This window comes from Molossus molossus, unplaced genomic scaffold (assembly GCF_014108415.1).
Source record: "Molossus molossus isolate mMolMol1 unplaced genomic scaffold, mMolMol1.p scaffold_m16_p_21, whole genome shotgun sequence".
Lineage (NCBI taxonomy): Eukaryota > Metazoa > Chordata > Mammalia > Chiroptera > Molossidae > Molossus > Molossus molossus.
Genome location: NW_023425357.1, coordinates 36,667,177 through 36,694,777, shown reverse-complemented (window position 1 = coordinate 36,694,777; position 27,601 = coordinate 36,667,177). Strand labels below are relative to the sequence as shown.

Below are 27,601 nucleotides of genomic sequence, written 5' to 3'. Positions count from 1 at the left end.
ATCTGTGGTTAGCCGTTATGCCTGAGGGAGAAAGCACTTTCCGGTCTGTACGATGCAGTTGTTAACTACACAATATAATGGCTAACTATTAACTCTGGCTGCTAGTTCTTGCTATTTTTTTTTTTTTTTTTTTTTTGGTACGTGCCCCTAGTGGGAACTGAACCCAGGACTCTCTAGTCCACAGGCTTTCACTCCAACCACTGAGCCAAACCGGCCAGGGCAGTTCTTGCTATTCTTAAAGTCCAGGGGGTGAGGTCTGCCTAATGGGAAAAATCTTCCTGTACATTCACATAGCATGTGTTTGTCCTTTACATTCCCCACTGGTCTTAGGGTTAAATCAAATCCTTGATTCTAAAGTGTCTTCAATTTCTTCTATTGTGGCTAGCCTTTGATAGGGAGTGCTAAGGACCATGAGCTTAACTGCATCAAGTGATTAATCAGGATTGGGCCACAAGCTAATATTAATAGGAGGAAGATTAAGGGGCCCGAAAGGCCTGTGATAAGGGTAGTGAGCTATGGGGACCAACCGAGTAAGTCCTCCTACCAATTCTTGGAGACTGACTGAGCTTTTTCTCATTCGTTCAGCTGCTTTCTGACCAGGCTTAAGCTTTTCCTAATAACTAGAGTGGTTAGCATAAAAGCAGTAGGTTTCTCCTAAGGCTAAACAGAGAAGAAATAAACCTGTGGAATAATGTTAGCAAGAATACATAAGTCTTTGGTTTCAATGGGAAAGACACGGGGAATCAGTCCTGAGGCGCAAGCAAACCAAGTCCCGGGGAGTGTAGTTAGGACCCAAGTCACTTGTGATGAGGGGCTTAATGCAGTTAGGGTGGTAGTGTCCCCACATGAGTGCGCATAAGGGGAGGAGCTTAGGTCGTAGCTGCCGATGATGAAGCATGTCTCCTGTCCTTGTAGGTCTCCGAAGGTCAAATGGGGGCCTGAACCTTCATAGCAGTGGCCACCCTTGAGTGCATCTAAATTGGGTAGGCGCCTTACTGGCATCAGAGTCAGGAAAGAGACTAGGAGGAAACCCTGGAGAGCTTTACCCTCAGGGGATCTTCGGTCAGCTGTAAGGCCCATTGTTCAGGGTATGCTTTTTTTACCTGAGTGTGGTGAATCCAAAATTTCCAGCTTTCTTACAGCTGCATAGTACTGCATTGTGTATATGTACCACAGCTTTTTTATCCATTCATCTACTGGTGGACACTTGGGCTGTTGCAAGATCTGAGCTATTGTGAATAGTGCTGCTATGAACATAGGGGTACATATATTCTTTCTGATTGGTGCATCAGGCTTCTTAGGGTATATTCCTAGAAGTGGGATCACTGGGTCAAATGGCAATTCAATTTTTAATTTTTTGAGGAAACACCATAGTGTTTTCCACAGTGGCTGCACCAGTCGGCATTCGCACCAGCAGTGTACTAGAATCCCCTTTTCTCCACACCCTCGCCAACACTTGTTTGATGATTTGTTGATGGCGGCCATTCTGACAGGTGTTATTTTAATTTGCATCTCTAATGATTAGTGATGTTGAGCATTTCTTCATATGTCTCTTGGCCATTTGTATGTCCTGCTTGGAGAGGTGTCTATTCAGCTCCTCTGCCCACTTTTTAATTGGGTTCTTTGTCTTCCTTTTGTTGAGTTGTATGAGTACTCTATATATTTTGGAAATTAACCCCTTATCTGATGTATCATTGGCAATGATGCTCTCCCATACAGTGGGTTGCCTTTCCATTTTGATGGTTGTTTCTTTTGCTGTGCAGAAGCTTTTGAGTTTGATGTAGTCCCATGTGTTCATTTTTTCCTTTGTTTCTGTTACCTTGGGTGATGTATTAGTGAAAATTCTGCTGCATATGATGTTGGAAATTTTGTTGCCTACATTTTCTTCTAGGATTTTTATGGATTCATGAGTCACATTTAAGTCTTTTATCCATTTTGAGTTTATTTTTGTGTATGGTGTAAGTTGATGGTCTAGTTTCATTTTTTTGCATGTAGCTGTCCAATTTTCCCAACACCATTTATTAAAGAGGTTGTCTTTACTCCATTGTATGCTCTTGCCACTTTTGTCAAATATTAATTGAGCATATTGCCTTTTCTGGGTTCTCTGTTCTCTTCCACTGGTCTATATTGCTTGTTCTTGTGCCAGTACCAGACTGTTTTGATTACAGTTGCTTTGTAGTATAACCTGATATATGGTATTGTGATCCCACCTACTTTGTTCTTCTTTTTCAAAATTGCTGTGGCTATTCGGGGTCTTTTTTGGTTCCATATGAACTTTTGAAGTATTTGTTATAGTTCTGTGAAATATGTCGTTGGTATTTTGATGGGGATTGCATTGAATCTATAGATCGCTTTGGGTAATATGGACATTTTAATGATGTTAATTCTTTCAATCCATGAACAAGATATGTGCTTCCACTTTTTTATATCTTCCTCTATTTCTTTTTTCAGTGTCCTGTAGTTTTCCGAGTGGCAAGGTTTTAAAATGCCAGCTTCTCTGAGTCTATCAATATGCGTTGTTATTCCTAGTTTGGCCTTTATGGAGATCAGGGGAGGCATTGCTGCTTAGTTGTACTATAACTGGAGCCTGATGCTTGGCTAGGCTAGGGAGGTTAGTCTCTGCCCAAACCCTCAGTATTTCTTTTTTTCTATTACTCAAGAATTGTATTCAAGGTAGGAGGTATTCCTCGGATAGGGGCACAGAGAGCAGGAGAGTAACTGCCGGTTCCCCAAGGGTCAGGGTGGAGCCCTCCTGCTTGAAGGAGATAGTAACCTGCAGTTTCTGGAGGAGATCTCAGCCAAGGTGGGGGTAGGGACAGTCCAGCATGACTAGGAAGGAATGAGTGATAGTTTCTTTACCTAAGTGAAGAGGTGATAAGCCTCCATGAGAGGCTCAAGGAAGGCAGCTGGGGATTCCCCTGCATTTTCTTTTCTTTATCCTTACCCGAGGACATTTTTCCATTTTTTGTTCAGATAGGAAGGGAGGGAGGGAAAGAAACATCGACGTGAAAGGGGCACATCGAGTGGCTGCCACCCACACAACCCAACCAGGGTTGGGGACAAATTGCAACCAAGGTACATGCCCTTAGCGGGAACCGAACCCGGGTCTCTCTGGTCCACAGACCAGTGCTCTAACCGCTGAGCCAAACAGGCCAGGGCTGCCCTGTGTTTTCAACAGTCTCGCTTACCTTAGACAGATTAGTTGGCTTTTTGGCAGCCCCACGGAGACCCTGAAGTAGAGATCGGCGATACTGGGTTAAAGCCTCCTTACCTTGATCAGTGTTCGGGTCCCAATTGGGTCAGGTAGATGGGAGGTAGGCTCCTATTTGGGCCGGATCTGTGAGGGGTTGGCCATCTGGCCTGAGGATGAATTTTGCTGCCTCTCTGTGGATCCTGTCCTTCTTCTCGGAGGTGAACAGGACCTGCAACAATTGCTGACAGTCATCCCAAGTGGGCTGATAAATGTGGAATACTGTCTCTAGGAGAGAGATGAAACCTTGGGGTTTATCAGAGAATGAAGGGTTCTGTTGTTTCCAATTATACAGATTGCTAGTTGAAAAGGGGACATAGACCATGAAGGGCCGAGTCTAGTCTCCACCTCGTGGTGGAGCAATCTGACGGAGAGGCAGGATGGCAGCCGAGTAGTCTGGCGCCTGCGGAGGGGGGTTATAAGGGGTGCCGCCACGTGTATGGGAAGGACTGAGCGGCTGAAGGGCTTTTGCCTCTCCGGCAACGGTGGCGGTGGCTGATAAGGGGGTGGCCCCACAGGGTCAGTGAGGGGGTCTTCTGGGGGACCTGGAAGAACAGGGTAAAGCCTTTGGGAGGGAGCAGAAGCTGAGGGCTTCTGAGGTTTCCGCGGAAGCTGGGCAATTAAAATCTTCTCCCTATTAGGGCATGAACATTTCTTAATATAATTAGGCTTTTCAGTAGCTATGTCAATCCAAACATCAATGTAAGGAGTTTGGTCTGGGTGTCCGAGAGTCCCGTAGATGATGCCTCAAACTTCAAACAAAGAGCTTAAGTCAAAAGTGCCCTGGGAGGGCCAATTGACCCAGAAAGTGGGCCACTCCAATTTGCACAAAATGCGCAAGAATCCAGGGTCTACCAAGATGCCGTAACCTGAGGCGCACTTGGAAAAGTCTAAGAAGTTGTCCAGGAGACATTGAAGAGGGGTCTTAGGTCCTGAAGGTCCCTGACCCATTTTGAAGGATACAGGCCGGCACAGCACAGAAACATAAAACACAAAACACAAAAGGACAAACAAATAAGGGCAAACAAATAAGACAGATAAAAAACGAGATAAACCCAACAGAGGCCAAAAGCGACCTCTCGCTATGTCCCTGGGGCAGGATCTATGTGCTGCGTCCAGCAGATCCACTTTCCCTTACTCTGCAGTTTTCAGAAACAGACTTATCAACGGACGTCCTGTCTACTGAACCAAACCTGGACCCAGGGTTTCCAGATGCTCTCTAGATGGAATTTTGGAGTGGAGACAATTCCAGGGCAGAATGGCGTCTGGGGTGGAGGAACGTCTTCTCCGAGGCCTTCCCCTAAACCGCCCGTCTGCTCCTGGGATGGACCTATCTCCCGGAGTCTGAGGAGGTCAACCCGCCGATGTGGGGGACCTTGTTTGTTTATCTTGCTGGGGCCTCCAAATGTTATAGACCAATGAGACAGACCAGACTCAGACTCCGAATTGGGTTCAAATTAAGAGAGCTTTGTTAGCCACGCGGCGACTGTCCCATCCTACACAGAGGAGAGAGCAGCCCCGAGCTCAGGGGGAGGGTTGCTTATATAATTGTCTTGTTGTAGACCAACGAGACAGACCAGACTCAGACTCCGAACTGGGTTCAAATTAAGAGAGCTTTATTAGCTGCGCGGAGACTGTCCCATCCTACTCAGAGGAGGGAGCAGCCCCGAGCTCGTGGGGGGGGGGGGTGCTTATATAGTTGTCTTAGCCCCTGTTAAGGAATTTGGATTAAGGGTATGCGAGCAAGCAAGCACGTACAGAAGCAGATATTTGCAGTTAGCTCTTATGCCTGAAGGAACAATCAGTTTCTGTGTACACAAAGCAATGGTTATCTATACAATGCAGTGGTTATCCATTAGCAGATAGTTCTTGCCATTCCCTTAAAAATCCAGGGGGCAAGGTCATGTGTTTGTCCTTTACAGTCTTAGCCCCTGTTAAGAAATTGAGCTAAAGGTTTGCGAGCAAGCAAGCCATACAAAGGCAGATATTTGTGGTTAGCCGTTATGCCTGAGGGAGCAAGCAGTTTTGGGTCTGTACAATGCAGTTGTTAACTACACAATATAATGGTTAACTATTAACTCTGGCTACTAGTTCTTGCTATTCTTAAAGTCCAGGGGGTGAGGTCTGCCTAATGGAAAAAATCTTCCTGTACATTGACATAGCATGTGTTTGTCCTATACAAAGTGAAGATTTCTAGACTTCTAGCTGATCTTCTGGATCAGAATCTTTTTGTGTGTATGCTGGGAATCTGCATGTAAAATAAGCTCTGCAGTGATTCTAATGTTGACCTGAAGCTAGAAGTCCCCTGTTCAGTGAGAGTGCCTTAGCTCTCACTTAGAACTCTCAAAAAGCATCTTTGGGCTGGGCCTGCTGAGTTCTGGGGGCTCATTCTTACCCTGCTGAGGTTTTCAAATTTGTAAATTGCTATAGTTGAAAATATGGATAATCAACCCTCCTCCCTTTAACACTCTAAAGTTTGGTAAACTCTTAGTTTTTCCTGATGACAAGGGAAAGTGCTGGGCATACTCCTCACATATACAGCAGATAATATACTTTCTCTTTCCCCAATTCCTCTTCCCATTCTTAGGTCCGAAGTTATTTGCTGAAAAATAAGTATTTGTTTGCGATTTTTTATTTAGTACCAAAGAATTATTACATGTAACTGTCAACATATGAAATTCCAAACCTGTAGTTTTTTTTTATTTTTTATTTTTATCCTCACCCGAGGACATTTTTCCATTTTTTATTCAGATAGAGTAGGAGGGAGAGAGAGAAGGGAAAGAGAGAGAAACATTGATGTAGAAGGGACACATCAAGTGGTTGCCACCCGCACGACCCATCCAGGGCCGGGGACAAACTGCAACCAAGGTACATGCCCTTAGCGGGAACCGAACCCGGGTCTCTGTGGACCTCAGACCAACGCTCTAACCGCTGAGCCAAACTGGCCAGGGCCAAACCTGTAGAGTTAAAAAAAATTCTTTTTCATTTATTGATTTTAGAGAGAGAGGAAGGGAGAGGGAGAGAAAGATAGAAATATCAATGAGAGAGAACATTGATTGGCTGCCTCCAGCATGCTCCCCACTGGGGATCGGGCCCACAACCCGGGCATGTGTCTTGACTGGGAATTGAACCAGAGACCTCTTGGTGCATGGGTTGATGCTCAACTACTGAGCCACACCGGCTGGATTTTATGAGTTTATTTGATCCAAACTGATGACATATTCCAGGGAGCAAGATCTCAAATGTTCCAGAGAATTAACAGTTTTGCAGCTTCTATGCATTTGAAATTAAGGAGAGAAGTAAGATTACATGGAGGTAGGGAAAAACGGGGGGATTGGATTATAGGATAGTTTAACAAGATTATGTGCTTTCTTAAAGGTGGTTTATTTAAAAGGTGTGATAATTTAGGAATTTATGACCGCATTACCCTGTGAGGTTACTTTTCATAAAACCCCTCTTTTTTTGGCCCACATAATTCTGTTAAAAATAGTTTAAAATCTGCCTGGATGTTTGTTTCATCTGATTTAAGAATACATAATATAAATGTGAATGTGCTCATATGTTGATGTATGTTATTAGCAGAGGTTTCTGACCTGTCTGTTTGTTTTTTAGATCTTCTTATGCTGATATGCTGCATGACAAAGACAGAGTAAGTAGGAAATCATTATCTTGATGTGGGGTTTTGAAACCTTGGATTACAGAAAGGTTAAAAACTCCCCTGGAGGCATGCTGTTAGAATGATGCTGAGAGTCAGTATGGTATAGTGGTTGGGAATTTTCAGGAGGCTGGGTCCTACTTCTGGCTCTGCTCTTGACCTGACTGTGAACTTGGAAAAAACATGAGACTTCTGTAGATCTCATTTACTGGAATTTAAAATAGGTGGGGTGGCCCTGGTCAGTTTGGCTCAGTGGTAGAGTGTCGGCCTGCAGACCAGTGAGTCTCGGTTTTGATTCCAGTCAAGGGCCCGTACCTTGGTTTCGGTTCCTCCCTGGCCCTGGTCAGGGTCATGTGGGAGGCAACCAGTGGATGTGTCCCTCTCACTTTGAATTTTCTCTCTCTCCCTTTTTCTCCCTCCCACTTTATCTGAAGATAAAAAGAAAAATATCCTCAGGTGAGGATTTAAAAAATAAAAAATAAATAAGGGGCGGGGGTGGGGGGGGTGTACTAGCTGATGTTCATAATCTCCTCTAGATAAAAATTCTCTAATTACATGGTATTTTCACCTTGTACAGTTTGTAATTTAAAAATAAAATCTCTACGTCGGCCTGCGGTCCAGAGAGACCTGGGTTTGGTTCCTGCTAAGGGCACGTACTTCGGTTCAGTTTGTCCCCGGCCCTGGTTGGTTGTGCGGGTGGCAGCCACTCGATGTGTCCCTTCACATCGATGTTTCTGTCTCTCTCTCCCTTCCTCTCTCTCCCTCCCACTCTATCTGTACAAAAAATGGAAAAATATCCTCGGGTGAGGATAAAATTAATTAATAAATAAAATAAAAATAAAAATAAAATCTCTAGAGGTCACTGTAGACTGTATTTTGTAAAACAGATTTGGCTTTTGTTGCAGAATACATTTCAGCTTTCTTTTATTTTTCTTTTATCTGAGTTTTCCTGTTTGAGTTTACAGTCTTTTGATGTTAGCAACCCAAATTTTCCTGGTCTACCAGATGCTTGACTATTCGATCTTATTTGGATGGTTTAGAAGCAAGGAGGCTTGAAGGAGAAGCAGGGTCAAGTTTAAAAAGTGAGCAGTGTGCCTGGCTGGTGTGATTCAGTGGTTGAGCGTTGACCCATGCACCATGAGGTCACAGGTTTGATGTCTGATCAGGGCACATGCCTGTGTTGTGGGCTCGATCCCCAGTAGGGGGCATGCAGGAGGCAGCTGATCGATGGTTCTCTCTCACATTGATGTTTCTATCCTCTTACTTTGTTTCTAAAACTAAATTAGTAAAAGTGAGCAATGCAAGGCAGGAGAAGGATCAGGGCATTTGGTAGGGTTGGTCATGAGGCTGTGTTGGTGTCTCCTTCACCCAGCCCTGGTTAACTACTCAGCTTATCTGCTTTTTGGAAGCACTGTGAGAGAATGACCTTTTTATTTATTTATTTTAATATGTTTTTATTCATTTTTTAGAGAGAGAGGAAGAGAGAGATAGAAACATTGATAGGCTGCCTCTTGCACGCCCCCTACTGGGGATCAAGCCCACAACCTGGACATGTGCCCTGACCAGGAATTGAACCAGAACCTCTGAGTCCATGGGAGGATGCTCAGTCCACCGAGCCAGGGGAAGGGGGGGGGGGGAAGACAGAGGAGAGAGAGAGAGAGAGAGAGAGAGAGAGAGAGAGAGAGAGAAAGAGAGAAAGAGAAAGAGAAAGAAAGAGAAAGAGAAAGGAGGAAAGAAAGAAAGAGAAAAAAGAGAAACATCAGTGTGAGAGAGAAACATGGATTGATTGTCTCCCGCATGCACCCCGATCAGTGACCAAACCCAAACCTACAGTCTGGGCATGTGCCCTGAACAGGAATTGAACCTTTAGCCTCTCAGTACATGGGATGATGCTCAACCAACTGAGCCACACTGGCCAGGGCTGTTCTTGGCTTTTTGTTCTTTAGCTTAGTGGTTGTGATTTCTTATTGGACTCTCAGGGCTATGAGCCTCTCTGATTTTATTATTGTCTACAAAGAGGGTCCATTTTGTCACAGCTTCCAGGGAATTTGGACAGATGGCACTGCCATCTATTCAATTAGCCGAGCCAGAAAGATGGCACTCTTTTCCTTATCTGAACCTGCAGTTTGTCATCAAATTCTATGGATCTTTCAACTCCACTTCCTTCTCAGCCCTCATTTACTGGTATTGGTCCATCTTTCTTCCTTTACATAGCAGCCGAAGGTGTCTTTATGAAATGCCAATCTGACCACAATACTCTTCTTTTTAAAACCTTTCAGTGGCCTCTCACTGCTTTTGGGATAAAATCCAAACTTCTTGGCAGAACATTTGTAGTTCTTCATTATTTTAACCCTTTAAGTTCTTCTCTTCCTCCACAATTCTGCATATGAGGAAATGGGATCGGAACTTGCTGGTTAGTGGCAGAGCCAATATAAATGTATTTCTCTATACTTTTGCATGGTGCCTTACATTTTGTTGTTATTCTAGAATAGCCATTATCCCATAAAATTACGTCATGCCCGTTTGCAGTCAATCCCAGTGGCCAACCCAGCCAACCACTGATCTGCTTTCTATCAATTTGCCTTTTCTAGAAATTTCATATAAATGAACTTATATGATATATACTTTTGGTGTCTGTTTTTGTTTTTTAATTTGTTAATACTGAATTTAGAGAGAGAGAAACATTGATGTGAGAGAGAAACAACAATATTGATCGGCTGCCTCTGCATGCATCCCAGGGCATGTGCCTTGACTGGGAATCGAAGTGGTCAGTTCTTGGTACATGGGTTGATGTTCAACCACTGAGCCACACCTGTTGTGCTGTGTGTTCTAAAAAAAATTTTTTTTTCTTTATTGATTTGAGAGAGAGAGGAAGGGAGAGGGAGAGAGGAATAGAAACATCAATGAGAGAGAACATCAGTTGGCTGCCTCCTGCATGCCCCCCACTGGGGATTTGGCCCACAACTTGGGCATGTGCCCTGACTGGGAATTGAAAGGGCAACCTCTTGGTGAATGGGTCAATACTCAACCACTGAGCCACACTGGCCAGGCTGTGTGTGTGTGTGTTTTAAATTTATTTAAGAGAGAGGAAGGTGGGGGAGAGAGAACGAACATTGACTTGTTGTTCCACTTATTTGTGTATTCACTGGTTTATTCTTGTATGTGTCCTGACCTGAGATTGAACCCACAACCTTGGTGTATTGGGCCGATGCTCCATCCAACTGAGCTACCCAGCTAGGACTGTTTTTCTACATCATATTTTTGAAGTTCATGTTGAGTATGTGTTCGTATTTATTCCTTTTTATTGCTGATTAATAATCCATTATGTGTATATAGCATACTGTATTTTGTTTATCCATTTAACAATTGACAAACATTTCGATTGTTTCCAGTTTTTGACTATTTTAAATTTTGAATAGTCCTTTTGTAGACGTTCACATGCAAGTCTGTGTGGAAACATGTTTCTATTTCTTTTGGGTAGATATATGAGTAGAATTGCTGGCTCTATATGTTAAGTTTACATTTAACTTTGTAGTTTTAATTTTCTCTTTTCTAATGACTAATGGTGTCAAACATCTTTTTATGTGCTTGTCATCTGTATGTCTTAGTGTAGTTATGAACATAGGTAGACTCTTTATAGACACTGCCAAGTTGCTTTTTAAAAGGGTTCTGATTTCACTGTAGTTTCTTCAAAATTGGATAATTAAGTATAGTTAGCCTAACTGGAGTGGCTCAATTGGTTGAGCATTGTCCTGTGCACTGAAAGGTTGCCGGTTCCATTCCTGGTCAGGGTGCGTATAGAAGGCAACCAATTGATGTTTCTCCCTCATATTGATGTTTCTCTTTTGCTCTCTCTTTTCCTTCCTTTCTCTAAGCATGTCCTTGGGTGAGGATTAAAACAAACAAACCACATTTCTAAATAACCTAAAATAAAGGATATAAAATTTATTTTACAAAAAAGTTTAGCTAATTTAATAGGTGTCATTAATTTGAAGGGAATGCCGAGCTTAGTTTACTGTTCAGGATCTGCTTATCAGGGTTCTCAGGTGATCAGCTCATGGCTGGACTGCACTTCCCAGGCTCTGCCTGTTACAGTCAGAGAAAACAACCCACCCTATCTCAGCCTTTTCAGGATATAATGTATCTGATGGTCAACTTTCTACTTCAACAAATTCTAACAATTGCCATACTGATACCTTAAAGCTTTTTTTTTTTATGGTAGAAAACACATAACAAAATGCCATGCTGGTTTTATTTAAGACATAAATGCACTTACTTTTTGTTGTTGTTAATCCTCACCTGAGGATATTTTCCCATTAATTTTTAGATAGAGTGGAAGAGAGGGAGGGAGGGAGAGAAAGAAACATCACTGTGAGAGAGACACATGGGTTGATTGCCTCCTGCAAGGCCCTGGTGGAGGTTGGGGATCAAACTTGCAACCCAGGCATGTGCCCTTGGCCGGAAATCAAAGCTGAGTAAGCCTTGAGCCAAACTGGCCAGGGCTACCTTAATGATCAATGAGTTTTATAAAGCTTATTGTGAACAATAGCAGTTCCCTAGTGTATAATTTTCCCCAGACAAAATCTTTTCATGCTCAACCTCATAGGCAACCTATTTCTTCTCTTTGAGCTATTCATTATGTGTTTACCTTCATATCTAAATAGCTATTATCTATTGACTTCCCACTGGAAGAGCTGAGAATTTGGTTTTCTTTTTTTCTGTTTTTTTTTTTTCCTCACCCAAGGACATTTTCCCATATTTTGTTCAGATAGAGTGGGAGGGAGAGAGAGAGAGAGAAATATCGACATGAAAAGGACACATTGAGTGGTTGCCACCTGCACGACTCAACCAGGGCCGGGGACAAACTTCAACCGAGGTATGTGCCCTTAGCGGGAACCAAACCTGGGTCTCTCCGGACAGCAGGCCGATGCTCCAACTGCTGAGCCAAACCGGCCAGGGCGAATTTGGTTTTCTTTAACCTCCTTTCACCTTGTTCCCCTTCCCTCCCAATACAATGATAATTTTAGCTAAATCAGTGTTCAGTGTTTCAGTAGGCAAGTCACTTAAATGCTTTGTGCCTGTTTTCTCATCTGTAAAACAGAGATAACAATAGTACTTCCTTTTAAAGGATTGGTTTGAGGTAAGCACTCTATAAGTATATGTTTGTTAAAATCATATGTTTACTTTATTAAGATTATATAAACACTATTCACAGTTGACCTATGTGATATACTCTGATTACTTTTCCTTTTTTGCATAACTCTTTGTTAATAATTATCTTATTTTTGCTTTGTTTTCTATTTATACATCATCCTTTTATGCCCAAATTTTCCCCCAATTGTCTAAATTTCTTTTCACAAGGAAATGTGCAACAATCAGCTATTCTGTCAGTTTATATTTGGACATATTTCTGGGATCATTTTGATCTGCTCCAGTCTGGACCAAGTGCTCTCCAGATCTGCTGTGTATCTGTCAGCCTGGGATTCTTGTTTACTGTCTTGTAGATTTCCTTCACTTCTCTTTTTATATTGGGCTTTCTGTTTCCTGTGTGGTTGGTTAACTCTCTTTTTGGTGAAGCATATCCTTCCTCATTTTTCTGTGAGAGGGGGTATGGGAGGTACGGATTTTGAGAATTTGCTTGTCTAAAAACTTATTTTTTCAACCTTTACACTTAAGACTTAGGCTGAATATGGATTCTAGTTTGCAAATCACTTCCCTTCAGAATTTTGACATTATTCCATTTTCTTGTAGAATTCAGTGTTGCTGTTTTGAGGTCTGGTACCATACTTATTTAAAAAATTATTTTTATTTTATTTATTTTTTTTAATCCTCACCCGAGGACATTTTTTTCGATATTTTGTTCAGATAGAGTGGGAGGGAGAGAGAGAGAGAAACATTGACGTGAAAGCGACACATCGAGTGGCTGCCACCCGCACGACCCAACCAGGGCCGGGGACAAACTGCAACCAAGGTACATGCCCTTAACGGGAACCGAACCCGGGTCTCTCCGGACCGCAGGCCGACACTCCAACCGCTGAGCCAAACCGGCCAGGGCTAAAAAATTATTTTTAAAAATATATAATACAAAAGAGCATAAAATGTGTATGTACAGTTTAAAGAATTAAAATAAAATAAATGCCAATAAACTCAACACTCAGCTTAAGAAATAGAACATTACCATTTTTTAGAATTTCTCTGTGTGCTCTTTGATTGTGCTCCTGTCCATGCCACCAGAAGTTTTCACTATCTTGAATTTTGTGTTGGTCATACCCTTGCTTTTCTTTATAGTTTTATCACTTACTATGTATTCTTAAAAAATAAGTTCTTCATTTTGCCTGTTTTTGAACTTTACGTAGTGGAGCCATACTGTATTTATTCTTTGTGACTTACCTTTTCACTTAGCATTGTAAATTTAGTTTATTCACTTTCACTTCTGTGTGGGTTCCTTTGTGTGACTGTATCATTACTTACCCATTCTTCTGTCAGTAGACTTTGTGGTGTTTGCTGCTGGAACATTCCAGTACATGTATTCTGGCGCACACTTTCCTATAGGCTACGTATACTTAGGAATGGAATTGCTGGCCATCAGGTGTGTTGAGCTCTACCAGGTAATGCCAAATTGTTTTCCAAAGGGATCATGCTATCTCACTGCATGTGTATGATAGTTCTTGTTGCTCTGCATCCTTAACCAGTATTTGGTATTAACCAGTTTTTACATTTTTGACAATCTGGTAGGTTTGAACTAATCTCTTACTGTAGTTTTTTTTTTTTTATCCTCATCCGAGGATATTTTTCATTTATCTTCAGATAGAGCAGGAAGGAGAGACGGAGGAAGAGAGAGAGAGACTTCAGATAGAGCAGGAGGGAGAGATGGAGGAAGAGAGAGAGAGAAACATCGATGTGAGAGAGACACATCGAGTGGTTGCCACCCATATGACTCCAACTGGGGCCAGGGACAAACTGCACCTAGGTACGTGCCCTTAGTGGGAACTGAACCCGGGACTCTCCGGTCTGCGGGCCGACACACTAATCACTGAGCCAAACCAGCCAGGGCTCTTATTGTAGTTTTAATGTGCATTCCTCTGATTACTACTTAGTATGAGCTCTTTTCGCTTGTTTTTTGGCTATGCATGTTTCCTCTTTTATAACTTAGTAATTTATAGGAGTTCTTTATATATTCTGGGTAATAATCTTGTCAGTTATATGAATTGCAGGTGTCTTAGTTTGTAGGTTGTTTTTTCATCTGATAAATACAAGTCTTAAATTTAATGTCATATTTATTTTATATTTCCTTTAAAGGTTGGTGCTTTTTGTGTCTTGTTGGGTTTTTTAAGGCTGTTGCTGATACATAAGATTTCAGTTGATTTTTATTTATTGATTTGGAATCCTGTAATCTATGTTTTTCTTAATTCTAATTATTATTTGTAGGTATTTTGGGTTTTCTTTTTTTTTTATCCTCACCCAAGGACATCTTTGCATTTATCTTCAAATAGAGTTGGGGAGAGAGAGAGAAAAATCGATGTGAGAGAGATACATCAAGTGGTTGTCACCCACACTACCCCAACTGGGGCCCGGGACAAATTGCAACCGAGGTTTGTGCCCTTAGCGGGAACCAAACCCAGGCCTCTCAGGTCCGTGGGCTGATGCTCCAACTGCTGAGCCAAAACGGCCAGGGCTATTTTGGATTTTCTTTGCAGACATTCATCTTATCTGTGAAAAATAACAATTTTATTTTATGTTTTCTAGACCTTATCTCATTTCTTCTTGCTCTAGTGCAGCAATTTTCAACTGGTGTGCTGCAAGAATTTTTAAAACATGCAGTACCTGAATATTTAGTCAAGGGCACTGACCTCTTTTCCCTTAGATTGTCAAATAAAAAATCACAACAGCTAACACAATAGCTGTCTAGTGTGAATGAATGAAAATTATAACTATTTTTTGTCAGATTAGCAAAATATATTTTGCCACAGAATTTTAGTAATTAGTTTATATGTGCCATGAGATAAAAAAGGTTGAAAATTACAGTTCTAGAGTGTTGGGTAGAATGTTCAATTTAATGTTGTTTGCTCCTTATTTTTAAAAAATTTATTTGTTTAAAGTTGTTCATGATATCTTTTAATCTCTATAATATCTGTGGCATATATATTGATATTATCCCACCTGCCCCCACCCCCTCTTCATTCTCAGTTTTCGGATATTTGTACTTCTTTCTCTCCCTCTACCCCTTTTTTAAAACTAGTCTTACCAATTCATTGATTTTATTAGTCTTTTGAAATAACCAACTTTTATCCTTTTTATCCTTTTTTGATCTCTATATTTCTTAGTTTGTTAATTTTTGTTCTTTATTATTTTTACTCATCTAATTATTTGGAGTTTATTTTACAGTCCTCTTTCTAATTTTTTGAGGTGGATACTTACCTCAACTTTTGTCTTTTCTAATACATTTTTCTCTAAATATTGCTTTAGTCGTCCCTTTGAGTTTTAATATGTAATTTTATTATTTAGTTCTGGACATTTCTAGTTTCCTTTTGATTTAATCTTTTACCTGTGAGTTTAGAATTTCCCTTTTTTTTTTATTAAACAATTTTATTTATTTATCTATTTTTGTTAATCTTCACCCGAGGATGTTTTTTCCATTAACTTTTTAGAGAGAGTAGGAGGGAGAGAGGGAAGGAGGGGAGAGAGAGACAGAGAAACATCAATGTGAGAGGAACACATTGACTGGTTGCCTCCCGCATGACCCCGACCAGGGTGGGGGATCAAACCTGCAACCTAGGTACGTGCCCTTGACCAGAATCAAACCCATGATCCTTCGGTCCATGGGCGGAAACTCTAACCATTGAACAAAAGCGGCCAAGGCTCACCCAACACAACTAGCCAATGTTGTTCCTTAGGAGCCAGAAAGGCCACAAAGTCATGACTTAATTGCTGCTGCCATCGTGACCCCAGAATTTCACAAAGCACCTTTCTACTTATTTATAATTAGTGTGAAGTGACAGCTATTTCTCCCTTTCTCTTAGAATAGAAAATACTACCAGGGTGTCCGGGCTGCTGTAGGCAGGGTCAAGGCCAGAGGACAGAAGGCCTTGGTTCTCGACATTGGGACTGGCACAGGACTCTTGTCAATGATGGCAGTCACAGCAGGTGCTGACTTCTGCTATGCCATTGAGGTAAGTCACACTCTTCAGGTATGTGTCCTGCTTCTTGTGTGGGAAGCCCTTTATGCCTCTTGCATTTTGCCTGTCCATTTGTTCACAGACATTCATGGAGTGCTCACTCTGTGCCAATCACAGGGCCAGGTTCTGAGGATATAGAACTGAATCAGGCACAATTTCTTCTTCTAGAAGTATGTTTTCTCGTCTGAAAACTGATTCGCAGCCTTGTCTGCATGTCAGGATCACTGAGGAGCTTAAAAAAAATACTGGTGTGGCCCTGGCCGGTTTGGCTCAGCAGTTAGAGCTTCGGCCCGTGGACCGGAGAGACCTAGGTTCAGTTCCTGCTAGGAGTATGTACCTCAGTTGCGGTTTGTCCCCGACCCTGTTGGGGTTTTGTGGGTAGCATCCACTCAGTGTGTATCTCTCACGTTGATGTTTCGCTCTCTCTCTTCTTTCCTCTCTCCCTCCTGCTCTATCTAAAGATAAATGCAAAAAAAACCAAAAGGGTCCTCAGGAGAGGATAAAAAAAATAAATAAAAATAAAAAATACTGGTGTGGCTCAGTGGTTGAGTGTTGACCCATGCACCAAGAGGTCACCAGTTCAATTCCCAGTCAGGACACATGCCCGGGTTGGTGGCTCAATCCCAGTGGGAGGTGCTTAGGAGGCAGCCAATTGATGTTTCTCTCTCATCGATGTTTCTATCTCTCCCTCTCCCTTTCTCTCTCTCTAAAAATCAATAAAAACACATTTTTAAAAAATCCTCACTTGAGGATATTTTTTAAAATTTATTTTCAGATAGAGTTGGAGGGAGGGGGAGAGACAGAGAGAGAGAGAGAGAAGAACATCGACGTGCAAGATACACATCAATTGGTTGTTTCCCACATGACCCTGACCACAGCCAGAGACCAAACTCCAACCAAGGTATGTGCCCTTGGCTGGAGTTGAACCTGTGACTCTTTGGTCTGCGGGCTGATGCTCTAACCGCTGAACCAAACCTGCCAGGGCTCAATAAAAAATATAATTAAAAAGAGAAAAAAGAAAAATACAAAAAAACTGATGCTTAGTTACCCCTCCTCACCGCTGCCTCCTGATTTTTTAAAATTTAATTAATTAATTTATTTTTATTTTAGCCTTGTGGAAACAAGGCCACCAAAAATTAGGTTGCTTCCCCCAAAAAATGGGAGAGAGAGAGGATTACTATTTTTTATTTTTATTTATTTATTTTTAGTACGTGCCCCCAGTGGGAACCAAACCCGGAACTCTCTGGTCCGCAGGCTAGCGCTCCAACTGCTGAGCCAAACTGGCCAGGGCTTTTTTTTTTTTTTTTCTTTTTCTATGAATTTTTATTTATTTTTTTGTTGCAGATATTTTACCTTTTTACCACATTGGCACCCCCCACCCCACCCCACCTCCGCCCCGTCCCCGGCTTAGTTGTCCATGTCCATTGGTCATGCATACATGCATATAAGTTATGTGGTTTATCTCTTCCCACCCCCCCACCCCCCCATCCCCTTTCTGAGGGATGTCAGTCTGTGCCCTACTTCCATGTGTCTGGGTCTACTGTATTCCTCAGACTGTTATGTTCATTATATTCTGTATATAAGTGAGATCATGTGGTATTTGTCTTTTTCTGCTTGGCTTCTTTCACTTAGCATAATACTTTCCAGGTCCCTCCATGTCGTCTCAAAGGATAAGAGATCTTTCTTTCTTACCGCTGCATAGTACTCCATTGTGTATATGTACCACAGCTTTTTTATCCATTCGTCTACTGGTGGACACTTGGGCTGTTTCCAGATCTTAGCTATTGTAGGGGCTTTTTTTTTTATAAATTTTTTTTTTTTATCCTCACCCGAGGACATTTTTTTGTTCAGATACGGTGGAAGGGAAAGAGAGGAAGAGAGAGAGAAACATCGATGTGAAAGGGACACATTGAGTGGCTGCCACCTGCATGCCCCAACCAGGGCCGGGGACAAACTGCAACCGAGGTACATGCCCTTAGCAGGAACCGAACCCAGGTCTCTCTGGACCACAGGCCGACGCTCTAACCGCTGAGCCAAACCAGCCAGCATGCTATTTTTTATTTTTTTAACTCATCTTTATTGTTGACTATATTACAGATGTTTCCCCCCCCCTTTTTTCCCCATTGACCCCCTCCTCTCCAATCCCGACCCCCTCCTGCCTTCCCCACACTATTGTTGGTGTCCATTGGTTATGCATATATGCATAGAAATTCTTTGGTTTATCTCATCCCACCCTCTTCCCCACTTCCCTTTGAGGTTCATCAGTCTAACAAACAATTTGTACTTCTTAATTCCTTCATCTTTTTCTTTTTTCCTTTTTTTTTAAATTCTCACCCGAGGACATTTTTGCATTTATGTTCAGATAGAGTGGGAGGGAGAAAGAGAGAGAGAAACATCAGCGTGAGAGAGACACATTGAGTGGTTGCCACCCACACGACCCCAGCTGGAGCCAGGGAAAAACTGCAACTGAGGTACGTGCCCTTAGCAGGAACTGAACCCAAGACTCTCTGGTCTGTGGGTGATGCTCTAACCACTGAGCCAAATGAGCCAGGGCTCCTTCATCTTTCACCCATCCCCCCAGCCCACACCCATCTGTCAAGCAACAAAAAGCTCTCTGTATCTATGAGTCTGTTCCTGTTCTGCTTGCACATTTTGTTTGTAGATTCAGTTGTTAATAGATATGTATTAATTGTCATTTTATAGTTCATATTTTTGTTCTTCTCCTTCAAAAAGACCTTTCAACATTTTGTATAATATTGGCTTGGTGGTGATAACTCCTTTAGCTTTTTCTTGTCTGGGAAACTCTTGATAGGTCCATCGATTCTAAACAATAGCTTTGCAGGATAGAGTGATCTTGGTTGTAGGTCGTTACTTTTCATCACCTTGAATATCTCTTGCCAGTCTTTCTGGCCTGCAAAGTTTCTTTTGAGAAATCAGCTTATGGGAACTCTGTTGTAGGTAATGAACTGCTTTTCTCTTGCTGCTTTTAAGATTCTTTCTTTGTCTTTAACCTTTGGCATTTTGATGAGGATGTGTCTTGGTGTGGACCTCTTTGGTTTCAACTTGTTTGGGACTCTCTGTGCTTCCTGGACCTGTATGTCTGTTTCCTTCACCAAGTTAGGGAAGTTTTCTGTCATTATTTTTTCAAATAGGTTTTCTTTTCTTTCTTTTTTTTTTTTTGTGGTATGTGCCCCTAGCGGAAACCGAACCCGGGACTCTCTGGTCCGCAGGCCGACGCTCAACCGCTGAGCCAAACTGGCCAGGGCTCAAATAGGTTTTCAATTTCTTGCTTGCTCTCTTCTCCTTCTGGCACCCCTACGATGCAAACGTTGGCACGCTTGAAGTTGTCCCAGAGGCTATTTACACTATCCTCATTTTTTTGGATTCTTTTTTCTTTTTGTTGTTCTGATCGGATGTTTTCTGCCTCCTTATATTCCAAATCGATGGTTTGCTTCTTGGCTTTACGTACTCTACTATTTATTCCTTGTAAATTATTCTCTATTTCAGTTAGTGAATTCTTCATTTCTGACTGGTCCTTTTTTATGTTGTTGATGTTCTTACTAAGTCCCTTGAATATCTCACCAAGTTCCTTGAGCAACCTTATAACCTGTATTTTGAACTCTGCATCTGATTCATTGCTTATCTCCATTTTGTTTAGTTCTTTTCCTGGAGTTTTGTTCTTTTCTTTCATTTGGGACATGTTTCTTTGTCTCCTCATTTTGGCTGCTTCCCTGTGATTGTTTCTATGTATTAGGTAAGAGTTGTTATGTCTCCTAGGCTTCGTAGGGTGGCCTATTATTGTGGGTGTCCTGTAGGATCCAGTGGCACATCCTCCCTGATCACCCCAGCTGTATCCTCGAGGTGCACCCCTAAGGTGGACTGTACACCATTCTGTTGTAATTGAGTCTTGATTGTTGTTGGCAAGTCAATGGGAAGGATTTACTCAGGCTGATCAGCTGCAAGGATTGGCTGTGCCCACTAGCCACTGACCTCTGACTACCCTGGAGGATCAGCTGTATAGAGGCCCACCACACAGAGCAAGATTTTACTTCAGCAGGGCTCTAGTACCCACTGAGTCCATTCATTGAGTGTGTCACTTGTGGAGGTGGTTGGGTGGTGGTATTTTGATGTGGTCTGAAACTGTCCACTGGGTGTGCTGGCTCTGTGGCAAGGTCAGCCACTGCTTGTGTTTTATCCAGGACCACCCAGTATAAGCTACAAAGTGATCTGCAGATGGTTGCTTCTTGTGCTGGGCTTGGAGGTGTCCAAGAAAAGCCAAGTTGTGAACCAAAGCTGGTTGTTTCTAGTGCCAGGCCTGGGGCAACTAAACGAGAGATATGGGGCTTGTTGAGACCAGATGCTGCTTGTTTGAGAGATTTTAGGAAACTCTGAAGCAGGATTCGAGACAGGCCAGTCCTATGGTAAAGCCTTTGGAAACAGCTTGGGTGGGCCTGAAAGTTGGTTAGAGCGGGGCCTCAGGGAATCACCAGGGCGGGGCAAACTGTGTGAGCCAAGTTGCTAGAGTCCTAGATATGGCAGCCATCTGCCGCCCGAGGGAAGAACTCACCAAAGGAACATCAGTCTCTGCCAGCACCTCTGTCTAGGTGAAAGCTGCCCCTCCAACCCTCATCCCGAGGCTAAACAGCTCAGTTCTTCCCTGTATGTCTCTGGCATCCTTCAAGCTGCCTCCACTCTGAGCTCAGAGGGAGCGAGTCCATGTAAGTCCATGCACGGGCCCTTTAAGAGGAGCTGCCTGGGGCTCCTGTAGCCACGGCCTCCTTCAGTCTTAGTTCCTGTTGGTTTTTCCAGCCAGAAGTTATGGGGACTTCTCTTCCTGGCACTGAAACCCTGAGCTGGGCACCTGGTGTGGGGCAGCGACCCCTCATTCCTGAGGCCAAGGTGTCCCTCTTGATTTTTATCCACCACATGTGAGTGTGAGAACAGCCTGTCTGCACCTCTGCCCCTCCTACCAGTCTAGGTGTGGTTGCTGCTTTAATTTTATAGTCGTAGGACTTCCATTCAGCTCGATTTCATGCCGTTTTGAATGATGGTTGTGTTGTAGTTTAGTTGTAATTTTGATATGGTTGAAGGAGGAGGTGATACAGCGTTTACCTATGCCTCCATCTTGACTGGAAGTCCCGCCTCCTGATTATGATTTAATTATTCTGGGGGAATTAGGATTTTTTTTTTTATCCTCACTGGAGGACATTTTTGCTTTTATCTTCAGATAGAGCAGGAGGGAGAGAGAGAGGGAGGAAGAGAGAGAGAGAAACATTGACGTGAGAGAGACACTTCGACTTGTTGCCACCCACACAACCCCAACCGGGACTGGGGACGAACTGCAACCAGGGTATGTGCCCTTAGTGGGAACTGAACCCAGGACTCTCTAGTCCGTGGGCCAACGCTCTGACCACTCAGCCTAACCTGCCTGGGCAGGATTATTTTTTAATATACACCAAGGTTGAGATCCACTATCTTTGTTGTTGTTAATCCTCATCTGAGGATATTTTTTGTTGATCTTTTTTTTTTTTTTTTTTTAGAATGGGAGGGATGTGGAGAAAGAGAGAGAGAGAGATCTATGTGAGAGAGACCCATTAATCAGCTGCTTCCTGCATGACCCCGACCCTTACTGGGGCTGGGAATCAAATCTGCAACCCAGGTAGGTGTCCTTGACCGGGAATTGAATCTGTGACCCTTCAGTCCACGTGCCAATGCTCTACCACTGAGCCAAACCGGCCCGGTTAGATCCATTATCTTAAATGTCCATACCGAGTCAGCTGTCTTATTATGTTTAACAATAGTTTGGCAATCTGCCATTTCTTTCCTCTGATCAAACATTAAACATATGTTATCTTTTTTTAAAAAAATATTGTATTTAGCCCTGGCCGGTTTGGCTCAGCGGTTAGAGCGTCGGCCTGCGGTCCGGAGAGACCCGGGTTCAGTTCCCGCTAAGGGCACGTACTTCGGTTGCACTTTGTCCCCGGCCCTGGTTGGTCGTGCGGGTGGCAGCCACTCGATGTGTCCCTTCACATCGATGTTTCTCTGTCTCTCCCTTCCTCTCTCTCTCCCTGTACAAAAAATGGAAAAATATCCTCGGGTGAGGATAAAAAAAGAAAAAAAAAAAAAATTGTATTTATTTATTTTTTAAATTTTTTTCCTTTATTGATTTTTAGAGAGAGAGAGGAAGTGAAAGGGAGAGATAGAAACATCAATGAGAGAGAACATCGATTGGCCGCCTCCCACATGCCCCCCACTGGGGGTCGGGCTCACAATCTGGGCATGTGTCCTGGCCTGGAATTGAACTGGCAACCTCTTGATGCATGGGTTGATGCTCAACCACTGAGCCACACTGGCCGGACTGTTATCTTTCTGATAATGCAAATGATACGTATCTTTTTAGGAAATTTATTAAATATAAAATTAAAATAGTGTGTTAATTAAAAGTTAACCATTGCTAAAATTTTGGTGTGTATTCTTTTTGTTTATTTATTTAAGTATGTTTTTATTGATTTTTTAGAGAGAGAGGGAGAGAGAGAGAGAAACACCAATGTGAAAGAGATACACTGATAGGCTGCCTTCTGCATGCCACCCCACTGGGGATTGGGCAGGAAACCTGGTCATGTGCCCTGACCAGGAGTTGAACCAGAATGTTTCAGTCCGTGGGACAATGCTTAATTCACTGAGCCACTTAGACGGTGTATATTCTTCTATGCTTTAGGAGAGGGGGCAAAATTTGGTTCATATGGTGATTGAGTTGCAAATACCAAAATACCAAAATAATAGTGGCATAACCAAGGTAGAAGTTGTTTACTTTCTCACATAAAGTTTGGAAGTCAGCACTCCAGGATATTCTCCCAAGACTTCTTTTAGTTGCCTACCCCACCATGTCTACAGCATGGCCCTCATGGTCATGGTCTGGAAAGGTGGGCATTTTCCGCTAGGGAATACCATGGTGTTTTTGGGGCACAAGATCATCCAGAGTCTTGGCAAAGGGTGTTATGGTAGAAAAACCTAAAAAGGTAGATTTTAGTCGGATTGTGGAGGACCTGAATGCCACAGTAAAGAGTTTTAACTCTTAATATCTTGAGTTAGGTGTTCTTAACCTAAGATAAGAATAAGGGGCTTCAGGTCTCCATGAAAGTCCTGAGAATTATATGAATGCATGCTTGTGTATATGCTATACAGTTGTCTCAGGATTTCATAGAAAGAATTAAGAGCCATTTCTCTTCCTTTTGGGAGTTCTCAAGATTTTTGAGCAGATACATACAAAGCGATCTGTTTTAGGATGATTGCCTTGATATTTTTAGGTAGATTTCATTATCCTTACTTTACCAATGAAGAAACTAAGACGATAGGTTAAAGACTTACAGCTAATAACTGGGAGAGCTAGAATTGGAACCTCGGTCATCTGGGTGTATGTGAGAGAGGGAGAGAGAGAAAGAGAGAATGTGTGAGGAAGTGAGAGTGAACAAGTGTGTAAGTTTTCTAATGTGAGTGTGTGAGGGAGCAGTGATGCCATCGACTAGTAAGAGGAACTCAGAGGAAGATGCTTACTGTTTGGGAAAGAATGGCATTTTATATCGGGTGTGTTAAATATGCGTGGACTGCTGATTAGAAATAGAGTAAGAAGATGTTTTTTGATAGAATTGATAGGACTACACTCTTGGGTTTTTCCATATTCCTGTTTCACTTAACTGAATTTCTAATTCTCTCTTGCTGCTCTAGCCTGAGATTTCTGTGGCAAATGCCTTGTAGACAAAGATGGTCCTGGCTTCCTCACTTTTTCCTTTTTAAGAGCAAGAACAACTTCCCTAGGAATCTGTAGCAAACCTCTGCTTGGGTGTCATTTGGCCAGAATAAGGTTAAATCTCTCTTAACTTCTCTTATCCCTGGCAAGAGGGATTCGGTTGCCCTTTGACCAGACAGATGCACCATTTGTAAGATTGTTCCAAACTAATTTGAGGGGCAGGGAGGACACAATGATATTGGGAAGCCATTATCTAGGGTCCATTCCAGGTAGTATTTTGGGTGAGATCTTGAGTTCTTGGTGACTGAGGAGATGGAGGCTATGCATGGTCAGAGCCTGAAGGGTTAGGAATGAGAGGAATGATATGTCAAGAAATGGGAGGGCTGAGAAGGTATGAGCTTGTGATACTTTTGGGGTGGAGGCAAAGTGATTGGTGAGAGCTGAGGGTTTGAGGCCCTCAGACTACATCTGAAAACATCAAGCCAGATCCTAGAAATAATTTGAAACATATGAGGATTTTTTTTTTTATCCTCACCCGAGGACATTTTTCCACTTTTTGTTCAGATAGAGTGGGAGGGAGAGAGGAAGAGACAGAGAGAGAGAGAGAGAGAGAGAGAGAGAGAGAGAGAGAAAGAGAAAGAGAGAAACATCAATGTGAAAGGGACACATCGAGTGGCTGCCACCCGTACGACCAACCAGGGCTGGGGACAAACTGCAACCAAGGTACGCGCCCTTAGCAGGAACCAAACCCGGGTCTCTCTGGACCACAGGCCGACGCTCTAACCACTGAGCCAAACCGGCCAGGGCAAGATGTTTGTTTTTTTTTAATCTAGCTTAGCACACAGGTATTCTTTACAGAAGAATATAGCATTTTCCCCTTGATTATAGTAAAAGAAGTATGTGTTCACAGTGGAAAATGCAGAACAAGACAAAAAAAAGGAAATCTTGTCACTGTGACTAATCAGTCACTTAATCAGTTTGTTATATTTCCACTCTTCGTGCGTGGCCACATGTTTTATGCCCTAACATGGCTGAAGCTGTATAATCTAAATTGGCAGGCTGGAAAGTAGCAGTTGGAGGGGCTTATGTTTAGGGACATGCAAAGAGATTAGGGAATACTTCTGGAGAGGGTTTTTTGTGCTGTCCTGGAAAGTTTGGTTTGCTTTGGCAGTTGGGGCTAGGGCAGGGAAGACTCAGGTGTGCCTGGAAGCAGTGAGTGTGGCTGAAGCATCAGTTGTTGGGGGAATAGGGTTAAAGGGAATGAAGGGGTTGAGGAGAAGCAATGTGGTTCATATTATGGAGGGCCTTGAATACCATAAGAAAATATAGGTGGTATCCTGCCAGCATTGGAGATTTGGGGCAGTTTTGCTCACACTTAGGTCTAACACAGTAGCAGTCTCACTTTCATCTGTCCCAGGTCACAGATCATGGTTTGTGAGGCAAGTCCTCTTCCTGGTTCCCTCTAGTGTGGCACTGACGCACCTGCTGTCCTTACATGGTAGTGCCACTTTTTTGGGATCCCTTGCAAACCCCCTGTGCCTGGGGACTCCTAAGCTGCCAATTAAACACAGTGGAATCTCATGTCTTTGTATTATACTAATTTCCATGACATACATTTGGAGAATAAAGTATTGAAGTTACATGGATGAAGTCTTATTATTTAAATTAATTAAATCAGCCCAAGAAATATTTTGCCTATATCTTGAATGGTAACAAAGGTACATTTTGTATATTTGGAAGGAAGTTCTGTAGTGCAGACCTTCAAATCGTAGGACTAGAATCAAGGAACATCTTGCTAATCTTGCATGTTAGGATGTTATTAAATTGATTGCTTCTTTTTGGGGGGGTTTTGGCTCTAATTTCTAGGTTTTCAGGCCTATGGCTGATGCTGCTGTGAAGATTGTGGAGAAAAATGGCTTCAGTGATAAGATTAAGGTTATCAACAAGCACTCTACAGAGGTGACCGTGGGGCCAGGTAAGTTCAACACATACTGTGTTGAAAGCTTTACTTTTGTAAGAGAGAGGAAAAGGCTTAAGTTACCTGGAATAAATGTATCTAGGTAATTGCGGAGATGTGGGGCCTCTCCATGTGTCTGAAGAGAAGCACTTTGCTTCTCTACTAGTTTATTTCTCTACTAGCTAAAATGAGTCAGCAGTGAAAGGAGAAACATCTGTAACAAAAATAAAATTAAAAAAAATAAAATAAAATGAATCAGCAGTGAATAAACCAGAACTAATCAAGAGCAATAGCATTGATGCAAACAAAACCTTTTGCTTTAAGCAAGTTGGAATTCTTGTGTGGCTCAGTTCTCTGAGTTTCAAATTTTATCAAACAGAAGTGAAAATAAGTAGATTGCAGAAATAGTTTTGTTTAGTTCTGACATCCTGTTTTAACATCTAACATGAGAGATTTGCCTGTATAGCACAATCTCTCCATGTTCCCAGAATTTTTTATATTTGTTAATCCTCACCTGAGTATTTTTTTCTATTGAATTTTAGAGAGAGTGGAAAGATGGGAAGGAGGGGGGAGGGGGGGAGAGAGAGAGAGAGAGAGATACCTATTGGTTACCTCCTGCACATGCCCACACAGGGCCAGGGTTAAAACCTGCAATCCAGGTATGTGCCCTTGACCAGGAATCAAACCCGTGACGCTTTGGTTCACGGGCCAGTGCTCTAATCGCTGAGCCAAACTGGCCAAGGGCAGAATATTTTTTATAGTCTAGGAGTTTGAACTGGACTTCTAAAATTACACATGACATTGGTAATACCTGGAGAGCGTAGTGGAAGGATTTGTAAAAGAAGCTCGTAGGGTGAGATTATGGATATCAGCCTGTTTTTTTCTTTTTTTTTAAAGTATGTTTTAATTGATATTTTTAGGGAGAGATAGAGGAAGGGAGAGGAATAGAAACATCGATGTGCGAAACATGGATGAGTTGCCTCTTGCACGTCCCCTACTGGGGATCAAGCCCGAAACCCGGGCATGTGCCCTGATCAGGAATCAAACTGGGACCTTTCAGTTCATGAGATGACACTCAGTCCACTGAGGCACACCAGCTGGGCTCACCTCAGTTTTTAAAAATACAGTATTTTAGCCCTGGCCATTTTAGCTCAGCAGTTAGAGCGTCGGCCCGAGGTCCAAAGACTCTCAGGTTTGATTCTGGTCAAAGGCATATACCTTGGTTGCGGTTCAGTCTCCGGTCCTGGTCAGGGTCGTGTGGGAGGCAGCCAGTCAGTGTGTCTCACATCGATGTTCCTCTCTCTTTCCCTCTCTCCTTCCCACTATCCCACTCTGTCTGAAGATAAATGGAAAAATATCCTTGGGTGAGGATTGAAAAAAATTTTTTTTTTAAATTTTTCTTTATTGATTTTAGAGAGAGAGGAAGGGAGAGAGAGAAACATTGATGAGAGAGAACATCAATTGGCCACCTCCTGCATGCCCCCCACCGGGGATCAGGCCCACAACCTGGGCATGTGTCCTGACTGGGAATCGAATGGGTGACCTGTTGGTGCATGGGTCGATGCTCAACCGCTGAGCCACACCGGCCAGGCGAGTAAAAATATATTAATTAATTTAAAAAATAGTTAAAACGCAGTATTTGATTTTTAATTTTTATTTATTTATTTATTATTTTTGTTACAGATGTTTCTCCTCTTTTCCCCCCATTGACACCCTCCTCCCCATTCCCCCCACCCCATCCCCGGCTTTGTTGTCCCTGTCCATTGGTTATGCGTACATGCATATAAGTTCTGTGGTTTATCTCTTCCTCCCCCCC

At 42.6% G+C, this 27,601-nt stretch overlaps 1 protein-coding gene across 8 annotated transcripts in view; it reads left to right on the top strand.

The window, feature by feature from the left end:
* The window catches only part of PRMT7 (protein arginine methyltransferase 7), an 82,897-nt gene that overhangs the window by 17,094 nt on the left and 38,202 nt on the right, over positions 1-27,601 (top strand). For 6 of the 8 annotated variants that reach the window (XM_036274521.1, XM_036274518.1, XM_036274517.1 and 3 more), the window contains 3 exons: positions 6,863-6,899; positions 15,926-16,075; positions 25,695-25,803. In XM_036274521.1, the coding sequence (XP_036130414.1) occupies positions 6,879-6,899; positions 15,926-16,075; positions 25,695-25,803 (280 nt within the window). In that variant the 5' untranslated portion in view covers positions 6,863-6,878. Of the gene's footprint in view, positions 1-6,862; positions 6,900-10,070; positions 10,183-15,925; positions 16,076-25,694; positions 25,804-27,601 lie in introns of those variants that run through there. The other 2 variants (XM_036274520.1, XM_036274524.1) reach the window with 2 other exon arrangements.